The 13,817-nt window shown below is 39.0% G+C and overlaps 2 protein-coding genes across 2 annotated transcripts; both read right to left on the reverse strand.

Annotated features, from left to right (window-relative positions):
* Positions 1-1,493: 1,493 nt before the first annotated feature.
* LOC144060166 (protein lifeguard 2-like) lies at positions 1,494-10,858 on the reverse strand. The gene is made up of 13 exons (XM_077579411.1): positions 10,547-10,858; positions 8,803-8,872; positions 8,683-8,703; positions 8,219-8,307; positions 8,064-8,128; positions 7,931-7,984; positions 7,069-7,119; positions 6,945-6,984; positions 6,534-6,571; positions 5,562-5,649; positions 5,378-5,473; positions 5,203-5,256; positions 1,494-5,118 (listed from the first exon to the last, which is right to left on the reverse strand). Exons 1-13 carry the CDS (start codon positions 10,559-10,561, stop codon positions 4,969-4,971), a joined length of 831 nt encoding a protein of 276 aa, XP_077435537.1. The 5' UTR covers positions 10,562-10,858; the 3' UTR covers positions 1,494-4,968.
* A 106-nt stretch (positions 10,859-10,964) lies between these two features.
* slc61a1 (solute carrier family 61 member 1) lies at positions 10,965-13,651 on the reverse strand. The gene is made up of 2 exons (XM_077579399.1): positions 13,497-13,651; positions 10,965-13,267 (listed from the first exon to the last, which is right to left on the reverse strand). The coding sequence occupies exon 2, from the start codon at positions 13,198-13,200 to the stop codon at positions 11,764-11,766; it is 1,437 nt and encodes a 478-aa protein (XP_077435525.1). The 5' UTR covers positions 13,201-13,267; positions 13,497-13,651; the 3' UTR covers positions 10,965-11,763.
* Positions 13,652-13,817: the final 166 nt, after the last annotated feature.

Genomic DNA, 13,817 nt, shown 5'->3' on the forward strand with positions numbered 1-13,817 from the left:
CGGGTGCGGATCCGGAAGTGAGCTTTTGATTTTGACGTCACAGTTACCGGCGTCGATCGTGACATTTTTTCTTTCGACTACGTGGAAAAACAAACTATTTTTGTAAACAGATAGCCGTAACTGGAGGGAGGGGGCACACGAAGTCCCAGTAGTGTTTCCCAAGTTTCCCAATCTATATTGAGCCACACAAATTAGTAGAACAAAAATACATTATCTAGTTTACAGTAGCCTACATAAATAATTTACGGATCAATTAAGTGATTTTTTTTAGCAGCACACAGTAAAGAAGCACAGCACATTGGCTGGTAATCAATATTCTGTTTTGTTGTTGTTAATGTAATTCCAGTGAGTTAATAGACCCTACGAAACCACGTAGGGCCTATTTAACTGTGAAACTAAATTTAAAACGAAAAATCAAAGTGGCAAACGGTTGTGAACTCAAGCAGTACACGTCAGTGGCCTGTTTTAAATTGTGAACTACTTTTCAAAAAGTTTAACATCAGAAATTGGTTATTTAGAAGCTCAGAAAACAAAATACAGAAACGGGATGTAACCAAGTGGTACATGCAAAAATAAGTAAGGCACATTCAATCTAAAGGGGAAATGTAATGTAATAAATACAATTATTGTGCAGTTGAATGCAATAGTAGCTAAGGTAGTCAAATCACATATATGCATAGTGCAAATTATAATGACAAGCATAAAAAAAGTGTCAAACATACGTCATATGAGATAACCATGACAAAATCTTCCAAACTAAATATGCAATGAACAGAGCATACAATTAACCAATAACAGCAGTATTCAATAAAAGTCACAAATATTTTTAAAAATATTTTGACAGGGGATTCGAATCCCGGATACAAGCGGCCTAAATGAGTTTCCTCCGCAGGGTAGCCGGGCTCTCCCTTAGAGATAGGGTGAGAAGCTCGGTCATCCGGGAGGGACTCAGCGTCGAGCCGCTACTCCTCCACGTTGAGAGGAACCAGTTGAGGTGGCTCAGGCATCTGGTTCGGATGCCTCCTGGACGCCTCCCTGGGGAGGTGTTCCGGGCATGTCCTACCAGCGGGAGGCCCCGGGGACGACCCAGGACACCCTGGAGAGACAACGTCTCTCGGCTGACCTGGGAACGCCTTGGGGTCCCGTCGGAGGAGCTGGCTGAAGTGGCTGGGGAGAGGGAAGTCTGGGCTTCCCTGCTAAAGCTGCTGCCCCCGCGACCCGACCCCAGATAAGCGGAATTGAAGACGGAACGGAAAAATATTTTGACCCCCCCCCCCCACCAAAAATCACATTGCTCCGAGTTTGCTTCTTTGTTTACATTTTGACAGGTAAACCTGTATTAGGCGATAACTCGGCGTCTCGGCTTGTATTTATAAATTAGTAAGATGTACATATATTTTCTTAAAATCTGTCTGTGTGTATTGCAAAACACGTAGGATTAGGGGCGCAAAAAAAAAAAAATAATAATAAAAGAAAGTCCCAAAGGTCAGTCCACCCCTGTACACTTTTAAACCTTTAATAATGAACAGTTGTACTAGATTGAAATGCAGTGGTCACACTTTATTGTGCATTTAACATGAATTCCAAGGCCACTTCATTTGACTTTCAAAAATAAATATTCTTTCACTGTACAGGCCATTCTAAAATACAGTATATAGTTCTGTCATAGAAAATAAAGCTAAAATATATACTATTAGCCCTCCTCAAGATCAGGCCTTTGTCAATGGCACTATTGTAAGAATCTCGTGATCAGATAACAACAAATCTATCCATCCATTCATTTTCTATAGTGCTTTACTGCTTACCCTTATTAACCTCACTAAGGTCGGAGGCGGGCTGGAGTCAATCCCAGCTGATTTTGGCAAACGGGCAGGGTACAACTTGGATTGGTCGCCTGATCACACACAGACAAACAAGTGTCTGCTTATCACACCTCCAGTGAAACCGGATGACCAAACTACGGCCTGGGGGCCATTTGCGGCCCGCGATATATAGTAAAAAATAAAATAAAATTTAAGCAAAAATAGTTTCTTCCACTTTCTGCTCTGTCAAGGTCAGATTTATGAACATTAATGATCCTCAAGTAACAGTTTTTTTACGAATGTAGAGATTTGGTCGCTGTCCACTGCAGGAGTGGATTTAGTCTAGATCAGAGGTGGGCATTGAGGGCCGGAGTCCTGCAGGTCTTGCATGTTGTCCTTTTCCAACATCAGCTCATTAGCACGCTCTGCATAAGCCTGATAACGATCCTGTTGATTGGAATCAGCTTGTGTTGAAAGCAAAGTTATTTTAGTTAACTAAAACTAACGAAAAAACTAAAACTTAAAAAAAACAATTCCGTTAACTAAATAAAATAAAAACAAAAATGCTTTTAAGAAAACGAAAACTAACTGAAACTACATTTACAAAACTAACTATAACTAATAATTATAGCAAAAATGTCCTTCGTTTTAGTCTTTGGTAATAAATGTAATGCATGAGCCTTTGGGGATGATTTTAAATGTTATTGTACATTTACAACCGATATAAAATTTGTGATTAATCGTGAGTTAACTATTAAAGTCATGCAGTTAATTACCATCAAAAATTTAAATCGCCTAACAAGATTTAAAAAAAGAAAAGAAAAGATTATTAAAAATTAGGGACGTCAGGCGATTAAAATTTTTAATCGTAATTAATCGCATGACTTCAGTAGTTAACTCACTATTAATCACAAATTTTATATATGTTCTAAATGTACAATAAAAAAATAGTTTTTTATTGTTAACGAAAGTGAATTTTTTTTTGTGTGATATAGTGATATAAAATTTGTGATTAATAGTGAGTTAACTAGCGAAGTCATGCGATTAATTACGATTAAAAATTTTAATCACCTGATGTCCCTAATTTTTAATAATCTTTTCTTTCTTTCTTTCTTTTTTTTAAATTGTGTCAGGCGATTAAAATTTTTGATGGCAATTAACTGCATGACTTCAATAGTTAACTCACGATTAATCACACATTTTATATCTTTTGTAAATGTACAAAAATAATAATAATTCTAGGTTTTCCTACTCTTGTTAACAAAAGTGGAAAAAAATTTAAACTAATAAAAATTGTTCAAATGAATATTTGACGTCTATAGTCGTCAATGGCAGCGAATGAGTTAATGTTAGATGAAGCTGAGAATGTAACTCTATAACTATAATTATAGCAAAAATGTCCTTCGTTTTAGTCTTTGGTAATAAATGTAATGCATGAGCCTTTGGGGATGATTTTAAATGTGATTTTAAGTAGATTTATTTTGTATATTAACCGCAATAAGGATATTTGAAAGTGTGTCAGTTACACAAAAGTGACGTCATCTAGCAGCAGCCAATAGAAAAGCACCTTCAGATGACGTTGCTCCCATGGTGTTTTTTAAATATTACGCACAAGTAATACACATAAATAAAATTTAAAAAGCTAAAACTAATACTGAAACTAAAACTAAGCATTTATAAAATACCTAAAACTAATAAAAACTAACAGAACCACCTTGAAAACTAACTAAATTTAAAAACCAAAACTCAAAAAGAAATAAAAACTAACTAAAATGAAAAATTCCCAAACTAGAATAACCCTGGTTGGAAGTGAGAAACCTCCAAAACCTGCAGGACTCCGGCCCTCGAGGACCGAGATTGCCCACCCAGGCAACACCAAAATCTCTATTAATGTCAAAGGATTTCAAAGCGGCCCTCACATTCTTCCATTTTTCTGTATGTGAACTTCCGATGAAAAAGTTTGGACACACCTGATCTGTTTTTGGAATGTGGAAGGAACCGGAGTACCCGAAAAAACAACAACACACAAGCGCAGTGTGAACATGCAACCTCCGCACAGGGAAGCCGGAGCCCAGATTCAAACTAGCAACAGAAGTGTGAGGCAGATGTGCTAACCACTCAAATAACATGCTACCCAAACAACAAATCAGAATGCAAAAAGGTTGTAAAATTGCCTACACAAATTGCTCAATTACATTTTAACATGATTGTAATCATGTAACAACATTTGATCCACATTAACAATGTAGGTGTTTCTTACGAAACAAACATAATCCATCAGTCAAAATCAAAATAAAACTTTTACAATAACCTTAATCTGATAACAAAATGGCAATATACATCCGCAAAGGTATTTTTGTCATGCATGGTGTACTGCAAATGCTGCACATCATTAACTCATTCAAACCCAAAAACGTGTAAATATGTTTTTTAATACTTTGTCCTTCATTCCCCAAAACGTATTTATACGTTGGATTTTTTTACTTTTTCATATGCAAGAGCATACAGAAGGCTTTTACATGAAGAGGTGGCTTATGGCAATGGTAGTTATGTTAAAAATAAAATAAATAAATAAAAAATAACGGCCAGCAGGTGGCAGCAGAGTATAAGAGATCAGCCAAAGCCAGGTTGAAAAAAGCTCATTTACCAGGAATGTAAATTTCGATGAAACTTAGTTATGTTCTAATGCTAATTGCTGCAAAATGTTATCTGATAGAAGCTTTTTTTTTTTTTTACTGATGAAAAGAGAGACTCTAATCTTTCTTTTAGTATGTTCCATGTTTTTCTAGCAATAGAAACATAACAGACATAATTCTGCGGGCCTTGCCAAATCCGTCAAAATCCAGTAAAACAGCTGGGAGCGAAGGTGGTTGCTTCAGTGAAAAAGAACGGGAGTGAATGAGTTAATTAGATCTATTTTGTGTGTTAATACAGTATGCAGAATGTTCTGGTTATTTGATTGAAGCACTGCATAACATACTAACGTCATGCTGACAGATGTGTACATACAGTAGTCCACTATACACGTTTCACAGTAATATGTATATCCGGCAATAACAAATGTTGGAGTTACAACTCAAGGATTTGTCACCACATTTACAGAAAAAGCTTTTGCTACCTACCGACCAATATTTACTATTATTAATACTCCCTTAAGGTTGATGTCTTACTCCCGTCTTGTTCCAAAGATTTGGAGTAAGAAAGAGAAGATGTAGATGATGTCTAGGTATATGCTGAGAGTGGCGAAGATGTAGTCTTCTGGGCTCACCGTGTACCGCTTGTTGCCTATGAGGAGTTGGGTGTCAAATGCCAAGAACTGCAAAGGCAATACAATACACATACAAGTAAATTCGGGCTGTAATCACATAATCTCCTCTTTGATCTGACACTGGAAACTTACCATGGTGAACAATATGGCTCCCAAAACAGCATAGGTGGTATGCAACCAGGGTACCTAAAATCACATCAATTACGCATTAGGATTGTGGTTTATTCAAGACTTTAAAATATTTGATTGGATGAAGAAGTTACTGCTTTTGTAATGCTGCACTGTCCATAAAAGGAATGTGACTTACATAATGAAAGGGAAGGACAACAGCAAGCACCAGCCCAGAGATGAACAAGACCATACAGAAGATAAGAAGCACGCCTTGGTATGATGTCACGTCAATCTGGATGGAGAGGGCATGTTTTCACTCTATGCTGTGTCATGTGTTGTATCAAATGCAAAGCAAAAGGGAGCAAAGGTCAAAATGTCACCTTAGTTTGGAAACTCAGGATCGTGACAAGGAGACAGACCGCGGCGGTGATGCCCAGACACATGATCACCGACTTGGTGTTGTAGAAGCTTTTTGAACAAGCAGCAAAATATGGTTGTTGCCAAGTCAAAGTGCATTAGAGCCCGACCGGCGACCGATATGCATTTTTTTTAGGCCGATGCCGATTTTTAACATAAAAAATACCAATTACCGATTAAATGGCCAATTATTTAAAAATATATCCTTAGATGTTTGCATCCCTGAATTTTGAGAAAATAAAGTCTTTGAATTATTGAAATATCAACTTTAAATATAACTTGTAAGGACAATGACAAAATAAAACAATAAGAAAGGGAAATAAGAATATAATAAACAAAAATAATAGCAACTGAAAAAACAGTTAGAACAAATACTGATTGTTCCTGTGCGTTTTGGCCTCTTGGGGGCAGTGTGGTGCCGTGCATCCATGATGTACACACTTAAAGTGAGTACAGAAGAAAGTTCATGGACTGGACTCTGATTGAATTCTATTTAAAAAACACATTGGGAAGAATTTGTGCCTTTGCGTAGTGTTATCTTACATGTGGGTATGTGTTCCCACAGCATTTGTGCGTGAATGTTCGTTAATTGAAGGAAAAACACTCCCGAAGTCGATGCTAACTTCCTGTTAGCCTTTGATCCTCTCTTTTGCTTTTAGCATTTAGCTGTTTTAAAAACAAATACAAATTAAATATATAGTAGATGTAATTCTTATGGTCATGTGTTTAGTTTTACCGTTACCTCCAACGGGGGTGTCATTAAACAGCCTAAGGGGCAACAGAATAACCTGAATAACATACCCTACACACTTGCTAGTTGCTAATGCTAGGCAAGCAAAATGGTGCATTCAAGGGTACTTTCACAGCGTCGGAAAGGGTTTTCTTCGATGATAATGTAAGGGGGAAATAATCGTCCATCTACAAACAAATTGTACCTGGACAGCATCCCAGTCATGTACGAGAGCGAGAGGGTCTGTAACAGAACACAAGACAAAACGTCTTATGTCATTGTCGCGACAGCAGCAACAGCCATAAAACATTAGAACACAATATAGGTACACTTACACAATTCAATGAGATCTGATACAGGAGTTAAAGCAAAAAGTCTGCCTTTACACATGTAATCTCAAGATTTGATATTGTCAGATTTATTATACGTTATATTATTTACTTCAGTTCTATAGTTAATAATATGAGATGGGCGGTTACCACTGTGTCTGGAGTGTACATTGACATGCTTTACTATTTATTTTTATTACATTGCAATTATGTAAACTTCATTTTGTATTGCGGTGACAAGCAGTTTACTTATAGAATGAAATATGTGGAAAATGTTTTGTACTTACAAAGATGGCAAGCAGAATGAGGTTCCATGGAAACTGTCTCCTGTAGGAGTGAGCGAATGGGGTTTATGACGTCATGATGAATGTAAGATTTGTTTTCGGTGTTGTTGTTCATGTGACACTTTACCTCAGTCCAGAGCAGCAAGACAGAGTCAAATATGTAACAAAGAACACCCCGCTGTAACACAAAAACAATGTTATACTCATTCACTGCCATTGACGGCTATAGACGTTAAAAATTCATTTGAATTATTTTTAATAGTTTAACATTTTTTCCACTTTTTTTAACAAGAGTATGGAAACCTAGAAAAAAAATGTTATTGTACATTTACAACCGATATAAAATTTGTGATTAATCGTGAGTTAACTATTGAAGTCATGCAGTTAATTACCATCAAAAATTTAAATCGCCGAACAAGATTAAAAAAAGAAAAGATTATTAAAAATTAGGGACGTCAGGCGATTATTTTTTTTAATCGTAATTAATCGCATGACTTCACTAGTTAACTCACTATTAATCACAAATTTTATATATGTTCTAAATATATAATTAAAAAAAATATAGGTTTTTATTGTTAACGAAAGTGATTTTTTTTGTTTGATATAGTGATATAAAATTTGTGATTAATAGTGAGTTAACTAGTGAAGTCATGCGATTAATTACGATTAAAAAATTGAATCGCCCGACGTACCTAATTTTTAATAATCTTTTTTTTTCTTCTTTTTTTTTAAATAGTGTCAGGCGATTAAATTTTTGGATGGTAATTAACTGCATGACTTCAATAGTTAACTCACGATTAATCACACAGTTTATATCTGTTGTAAATGTACAATAACAATTGTTTCTAGGTTTTCATACTCCTGTTAACAAAAGTGGAAAAAATGTTAAACTACTAGAAATAGTTCAAATGAATATTTGACGTCTACAGCCGTCAATGGCAGTTAATGTTAGATGAAGCTAAGAATGTAACTCGGCTGGCTGTACTCACTAAGAGGCCCAGTACCACCCCGGGTTTGTTTGAATGTAGTCCTTAATGGGATTGCTAAAATAAAAAAAATAAAAATTAAGGGTGTGAAATATGGTGTTTTGGAACTTAATGTAAGAGAAAAAGGCCGTCTCACCAGAAAGTGAAAAGAGACACAATAGCGAGAGTTACCAAGAGCTGGATCAACAGGATGGTGTACACCTACAACCAAATGAACACACATTATTCTGCTTTTCAAAAGAGTCATCTATCACTGTCTTAAATAACCCCAAACATAAAAGCTCATGATACCTTACGTATGAAGACCCTCCGGATGTTCCGATCATCCCAGGTAAACTCTGTTAACATCTCCCCATCATTGTAGCAAAGCTCGCTGGTGCCTGTAATCCATTATATGAAGAGGACAACGATTTATATGTAATCTCTGATGACCACAAAAATATAGGCCGCCCCATCACAAAAAGCCACCCAACAAATGGCTTCTCGTAGCAGTCACAATATTAGACACAGCAATGCAATTTAGCTATTTGCAAAATTTTGCAAATCTTGAAAATCCAAACTAACCATAATGAAAATGTGCTTAACTATTAGTATGCCCTCCTTCACACCCTCCCTTATCAGCATTAGCATCTACATTTCGTTTGACTAAAATACACAGATTCTTTACTATATGTGTCTCGAGAGTCGTATTGTATGTTGGCCACCCACCCTGACAAAACTCAAAGATAACCAAAGACAATACATAATGCACTCACTGGCCAGCATCTTTGGGACATCTGCAAAATAAGAGAAAAAAAAAAAAAAAAAAAACATGATTATAATTATCAGTTTCAGAGAGATCCCAATGTATCTGAGCAAATTCAGCTCCAAACAACCTGCAGTGGCTTCCTCATAGCTGGGAGGAGCAGGTGACACTGATGCCTGCTGCTTGTTAGCGAGGGTGGTCTGAAAACAAAATGTTTAGTTAACAGGCTTGAAATGAAATCAATAACACAAGTACAAGTACTTGACGGGCATGTCTTAAAATATCTTCTGTATATTTTCCAACACAGTCTGAACCACATGATGGGCTCAACCATCCATCGATTTTAGCTCCTGCCTTCATTCGGGTGACGGGTGAGAGGTGGGGTACAACCTGGGCTGGTTCCCAGCCAATTGCAGAGCATGTATGGATGAGCACATTTCTAATCCTATCCCTCCTGGTCACCCATCAAGAAATCTTTAACTAGCATCTTAATTTCCGCAACTACCAGTTCTGCTTCCTGTCGTTTCTTCAGTACCACCGACTCTAATCCGTACACCAGGCTGCCACAGACAATTACTGTATTTTGCTAGTCGACTGGTCAACAATAGTTTTCGCAAATAAATCAAACTTGTATCTATATGTTTGAGTGTTCTTCTTTGTTTGTTATTGACGTGCTAAACTTTGTTTGTTATTGACGTGCTAAACGGTGGGAACAGATTAGTAAACTGTGGGAATAGATTAGTAAACTGTGGCTACAGATTGCTAAATTGTGGGTACAGATTACTAAACTGTGGGCACAGATTGCTAAACTCTGGGCACAGATTACTAAACTGTGGTCATAAATTAGTAAACTGTGAGAATAGATAAGTAAACTGTGGGTACAGAGGAGTAGACTGTGGCTACAGATTACTAAACTGTGGGTACAAATGACTAAACTGTGGGCACAAATTAGTAAACTGTGGGAATAGATAAGTAAACTGTGGGTACAGATTGCTAAACTGTGGGCACAGATTAGTAAAGTGCAGGTACAGATTGCTTAACTATGGGTACAGATTACTAAACTGTGGGAACAGATTAGTAAACGGTGGGTACAGATTGCTAAACTGTGGGTACAGATTACTAAACTGTGGGTACAGATTACTAAACTGTGGGCACAAATTAGTAAACTGTGGGAATAGATAAGTAAACTGTGGGTACATATTGCTAAACTGTGGTCAGATTAGTAAACTGCAGGTACAGATTGCTAAACTATGGGTACAGATTACTAAACTATGGGAACAGATTAGTAAACGGTGGGTACAGATTAGCCCCCCCCCCCCCCAAACAAAATAAATCAACAAAAAAAATCATATCCTGGCACCAGAGGGGCGCAGTACTATTTGGTCCCACTCTAAATAGAATTAGAAAAAATCCTAAATAGAATAAATTGTGTAGACACAATATGTTAGCATATCTATCCACATGTGTTACATCGAGATCTGATCTGTTCTTCATTGCCGTAGGTAAATTAGCTAAATCAAACTACTAGAAATGAGTTCTCCGTATGATGCATTGCGTTTATATAATAAACACGATGTTTAAATTAAAATTAAGAATGATACAGCTATTGTCCCTAAAGTTGTGGCGATGTTCACGGGCCACGGTCACATGGTAGGCTAGAGAGCAATTAAGTTAATAATGACGTATTATAATGGTAACCTAAATGAACGACTTGTTCCGATACACTGAACAACAATCAAATGAATCATCAATTATTACATGCCACCGTTAATCAAATAAGGCTCGAATTAGCGACATTTCCCATGTGGCGCTGTGTGATGAAGATTAAAAGACGCGTGTGTTACGTAATCTTGGGCTAACGATGGAGCTCCTACCTTGTCCTGCGTCATGATTCTGGCCGGAACGCTACGGTTGATCTACGCCACTTGGACTGGAGTGCCAGATGGACGAGCGGACAACGCTGCCTCTTTTATTGCAGTGCACTGCGCGCAACTCTGCTCTGCCCCTCCCTCACCCACGAAGGCATGTTCTCGCAGCATCCAGGGGAAGTTGCAGGATACACGATGCTGGAAGTGGGACCCAATCCCTTCCCCGTATGAGACAAATGGACTGTCTGTGTAGGAGACATCTGTGTGCATGTGTCGATGGAAAGTTCTACCTGTCAAACGTATTATGCGACGTCACAACTATTCTAAACCGAGAATAGCATTTTAATCTGGTAATACGAAGCAAATATTACGCACAAATAAAATGTGGATGGCATTATCTATACTGCCTCTCACGACAAATGGCCTCAGCATGTTGTTTTTTATTTTAACAGTTTTTTGCTTAGTAAAACAGTGATATAAACGCAGTATTTGACCAGGGAAGCTTAATTTATAGAACACGTAAAATTTGGATTGCAACTCACCTGTTAAATTTTCTAAAATTCAGCTTTACTAGAAATTCACGTTTTAATTCATTAAGGTTGAGCACTGAATACTATTTTGTATTGTGTTAACCGACCAACCAATTTCAGTGTGCATTAATTATGATAATCAAGGTCCATCAAAAGTGTTTATTGTAAATCTACCCCACATTAAAGATAACCTTTGGTGTTAATAACCATTACATAAATCATGCAACATTATGCGAGTCCGTTTTGCTATATACTTTACTGCATTTTGCAATGTTTATATTTGACTTTTGAGACCTCATATCAAATTAATGCACTTGTTTTTCAAACCTCAGAACTAGTTGCACACCATTTAATTTGCTGTCAATTACACCCATTTCATATTGCTATCATTAAAACATTTACAAACTTCAAAAAGTCTTCCTTAAAAAAAAAGAACTGTCAAGTAGGTCGGCTCACTGAGTGTTGCTGTTTAAATGCTTTGAAAATGTAACAAAAAGAAAATATTGATGCTTACATACAGATTTCTGTATTCTGATTCATGTCAACACACATACTATACCTTGTAAATTAATTAAATAAAAATGATTCAGATCTTGCATTAGGAGTTTGCGGTCAGATATGACATTGTCATTCAGGTAAAAAAGAAAAAAAAAGTACCTAATTACATTTGACATATAATTTATTTGTTGACCTTCAGTCCATTTCGCCTTCTCCTCTGGCTCCCTCCAGCCTGAGGTCCGAGTCATTTCTTCCCAGCGTGAACAAACTGACCACAGCCATCAACGCTGCCAGCATCATGACAGCGCAGCCTCCAAACATGTGTCTGGTACCGCCGCCCCCTTCCCCGCCGCCTGTGCCCGACACCTCGCCATGGAGCGCCAGCAGCCCAATACAGGCCAGCAGAAGCAGAGGTAGGCGGAACCAGGCCAGCACTCCAGCTCGCTTCTCCTCTGGAATCACCCTGGCCTGAAGGAAGCTGACGGCAGGAAAGTAGAGGCCACAGGCCAGCTCCAGCAGGAGGAAGGCGAAAAAGGATTCGTGAGGTCTCGGCTGGCCTGGCGTGGTTGAAAAAGTCAGCATGAAGAACGAGAAAAACGCCATCAAAACAGCCAAGCAGAGGACGTGGCCGGGCTGTAGGTGGTAGTGCGTGGAAGTGGCCAGGCGGTACATTAAGGAGCCAACCATTGAGGCGGCCATTAGACAGGAAAATACGATGCCTAAGGGAGGTCCATGCGGGTCCAGTACTGGGGTCCACAGGAAAACAAATATGTAGAGGACACTTTCAAATAGAGCCTGCACGCCACCCAAGAGCATGACCCTCCTGTCTGACAGCAAACATCGGAGTCCATCAAGGCAGCTGCGTGAGAACCGGGCCTTTGCGGACATACGAGTCAAATCTCCGAGGAGTGGCGTCTGTTTGTCACCTTTGGGTCCTTCTTCTGCTTCTTCCTTCCCCCAGTCGGTCAACACCACCCAGGCACAGCATCCCAAACAGGGGACAGCCAGAAGAAAGGGAGCCACCGGGCCCAGGTGGAGCCACTCAGCGAGCAAGTTCGCCACCAGGCCAGCTCCCACAGCGAGCCCATGATTCCACGTGGCAGCTTTGCTGAAGGTGCTAGGAATCCACTCCTTAGGGAAATCGTGGACGTCAACATGCCGGTGCACATACCAGGCCTCAAATGTGGTGGAGAGCAGGGATGTGGACAGACCGCCCAGGATGCGGCCGAGGATCAGAACAAAATAGTCTCGGGATAGCTTGGTGAGACAGCAAGCAGAGTAAGACAGACAGAAGAGTAGACAAGTCTGTCTATGGCCCAGGACTTGGGGGAGCCAGCCTGAAAAAGGAGCAAAAAGCACACAAGAGGCCAAGCCGCACACATAAATGATGGCGATTTGAGACTCCAGAAAGCTGTAGTGGCGGTACAGCTTATACAGGTAAGGACCCTGGAGCCAGTCTGCCCACAGGGCCAGGAGGTAGGCCCGGAGGAAGATGCTCTGGAAGCGGCGGAAGGCTGGGTTGGCTGCGGCCGTCTGAGTCGGTTGAGGCGGGCTGAGACGACGTGCTGTCAGCTCCAGGCCAGCACACAGGGCAAGCAGGACAATTATGGCAAGGTACGCCGTCACCAACATGACGTCAAAGACTTCAAACCTGCTTTCTTTGGACGTTTACCACTCCTTTATTTTTTATTGTCAGCATCTGTTGAGGAGATAAATGGCTACGTTTATATAAACAGTAGAGTTCACAATTACATTTCAGCATATCATCTGTATTATAACAGTCAGTACATCACGGATATAACATGCGTCGTTAATTCGATTGTGTCGCGTGTTGTTGTTGTTTAGCTGACGCTAGCATCCGAGCTAACTTGCTACTACGGTAACTCACTCGTTTTTTTATTCTTAACTAATGTAGTAATATGTCTTACCCAGCTGTGAGACGGTTCCATTGTTTTGACACGAAAGCGCAGCTTATGTCATTAAGCATAATAAACTAGCAGTGGAAGTGTTGAATGCAAAAAAGTATGCCGTTGCCTTTTAACAAGAGAACGTTTACTTCCGGGTCTCGTATTTCGCCACTAGGAGGCAGTCGTACTACGTGCAAGGAAATGAGTTAGCTTTTCATTAAAGTAAAGTTTTTGTCCTCTTGTCTTAATAAAAAGGACATTTGCATATTTATTGCGCAATGTAGACAACATTGTTTTAGGTTGCGACTCCCACATTCAATGTAAATAAATTTAAAGACTACA

This window comes from Vanacampus margaritifer, chromosome 1, assembly GCF_051991255.1.
Source record: "Vanacampus margaritifer isolate UIUO_Vmar chromosome 1, RoL_Vmar_1.0, whole genome shotgun sequence".
Lineage (NCBI taxonomy): Eukaryota > Metazoa > Chordata > Actinopteri > Syngnathiformes > Syngnathidae > Vanacampus > Vanacampus margaritifer.

Coding starts and splice junctions, on each gene's coding strand:
- LOC144060166 (XM_077579411.1), bottom strand. Junction 7,120..7,930: donor GGGTGGTACTGGGCCTCTTA/GTGAGTACAGCC, acceptor TTTGTGTTACAG/CGGGGTGTTCTTTGTTACAT. Junction 6,572..6,944: donor TCATTCTGCTTGCCATCTTT/GTAAGTACAAAA, acceptor GTTCTGTTACAG/ACCCTCTCGCTCTCGTACAT.
- slc61a1 (XM_077579399.1), bottom strand. CDS start 13,200: ATGTTGGTGACGGCGTACCTTGCCATAATTGTCCTGCTTGCCCTGTGT.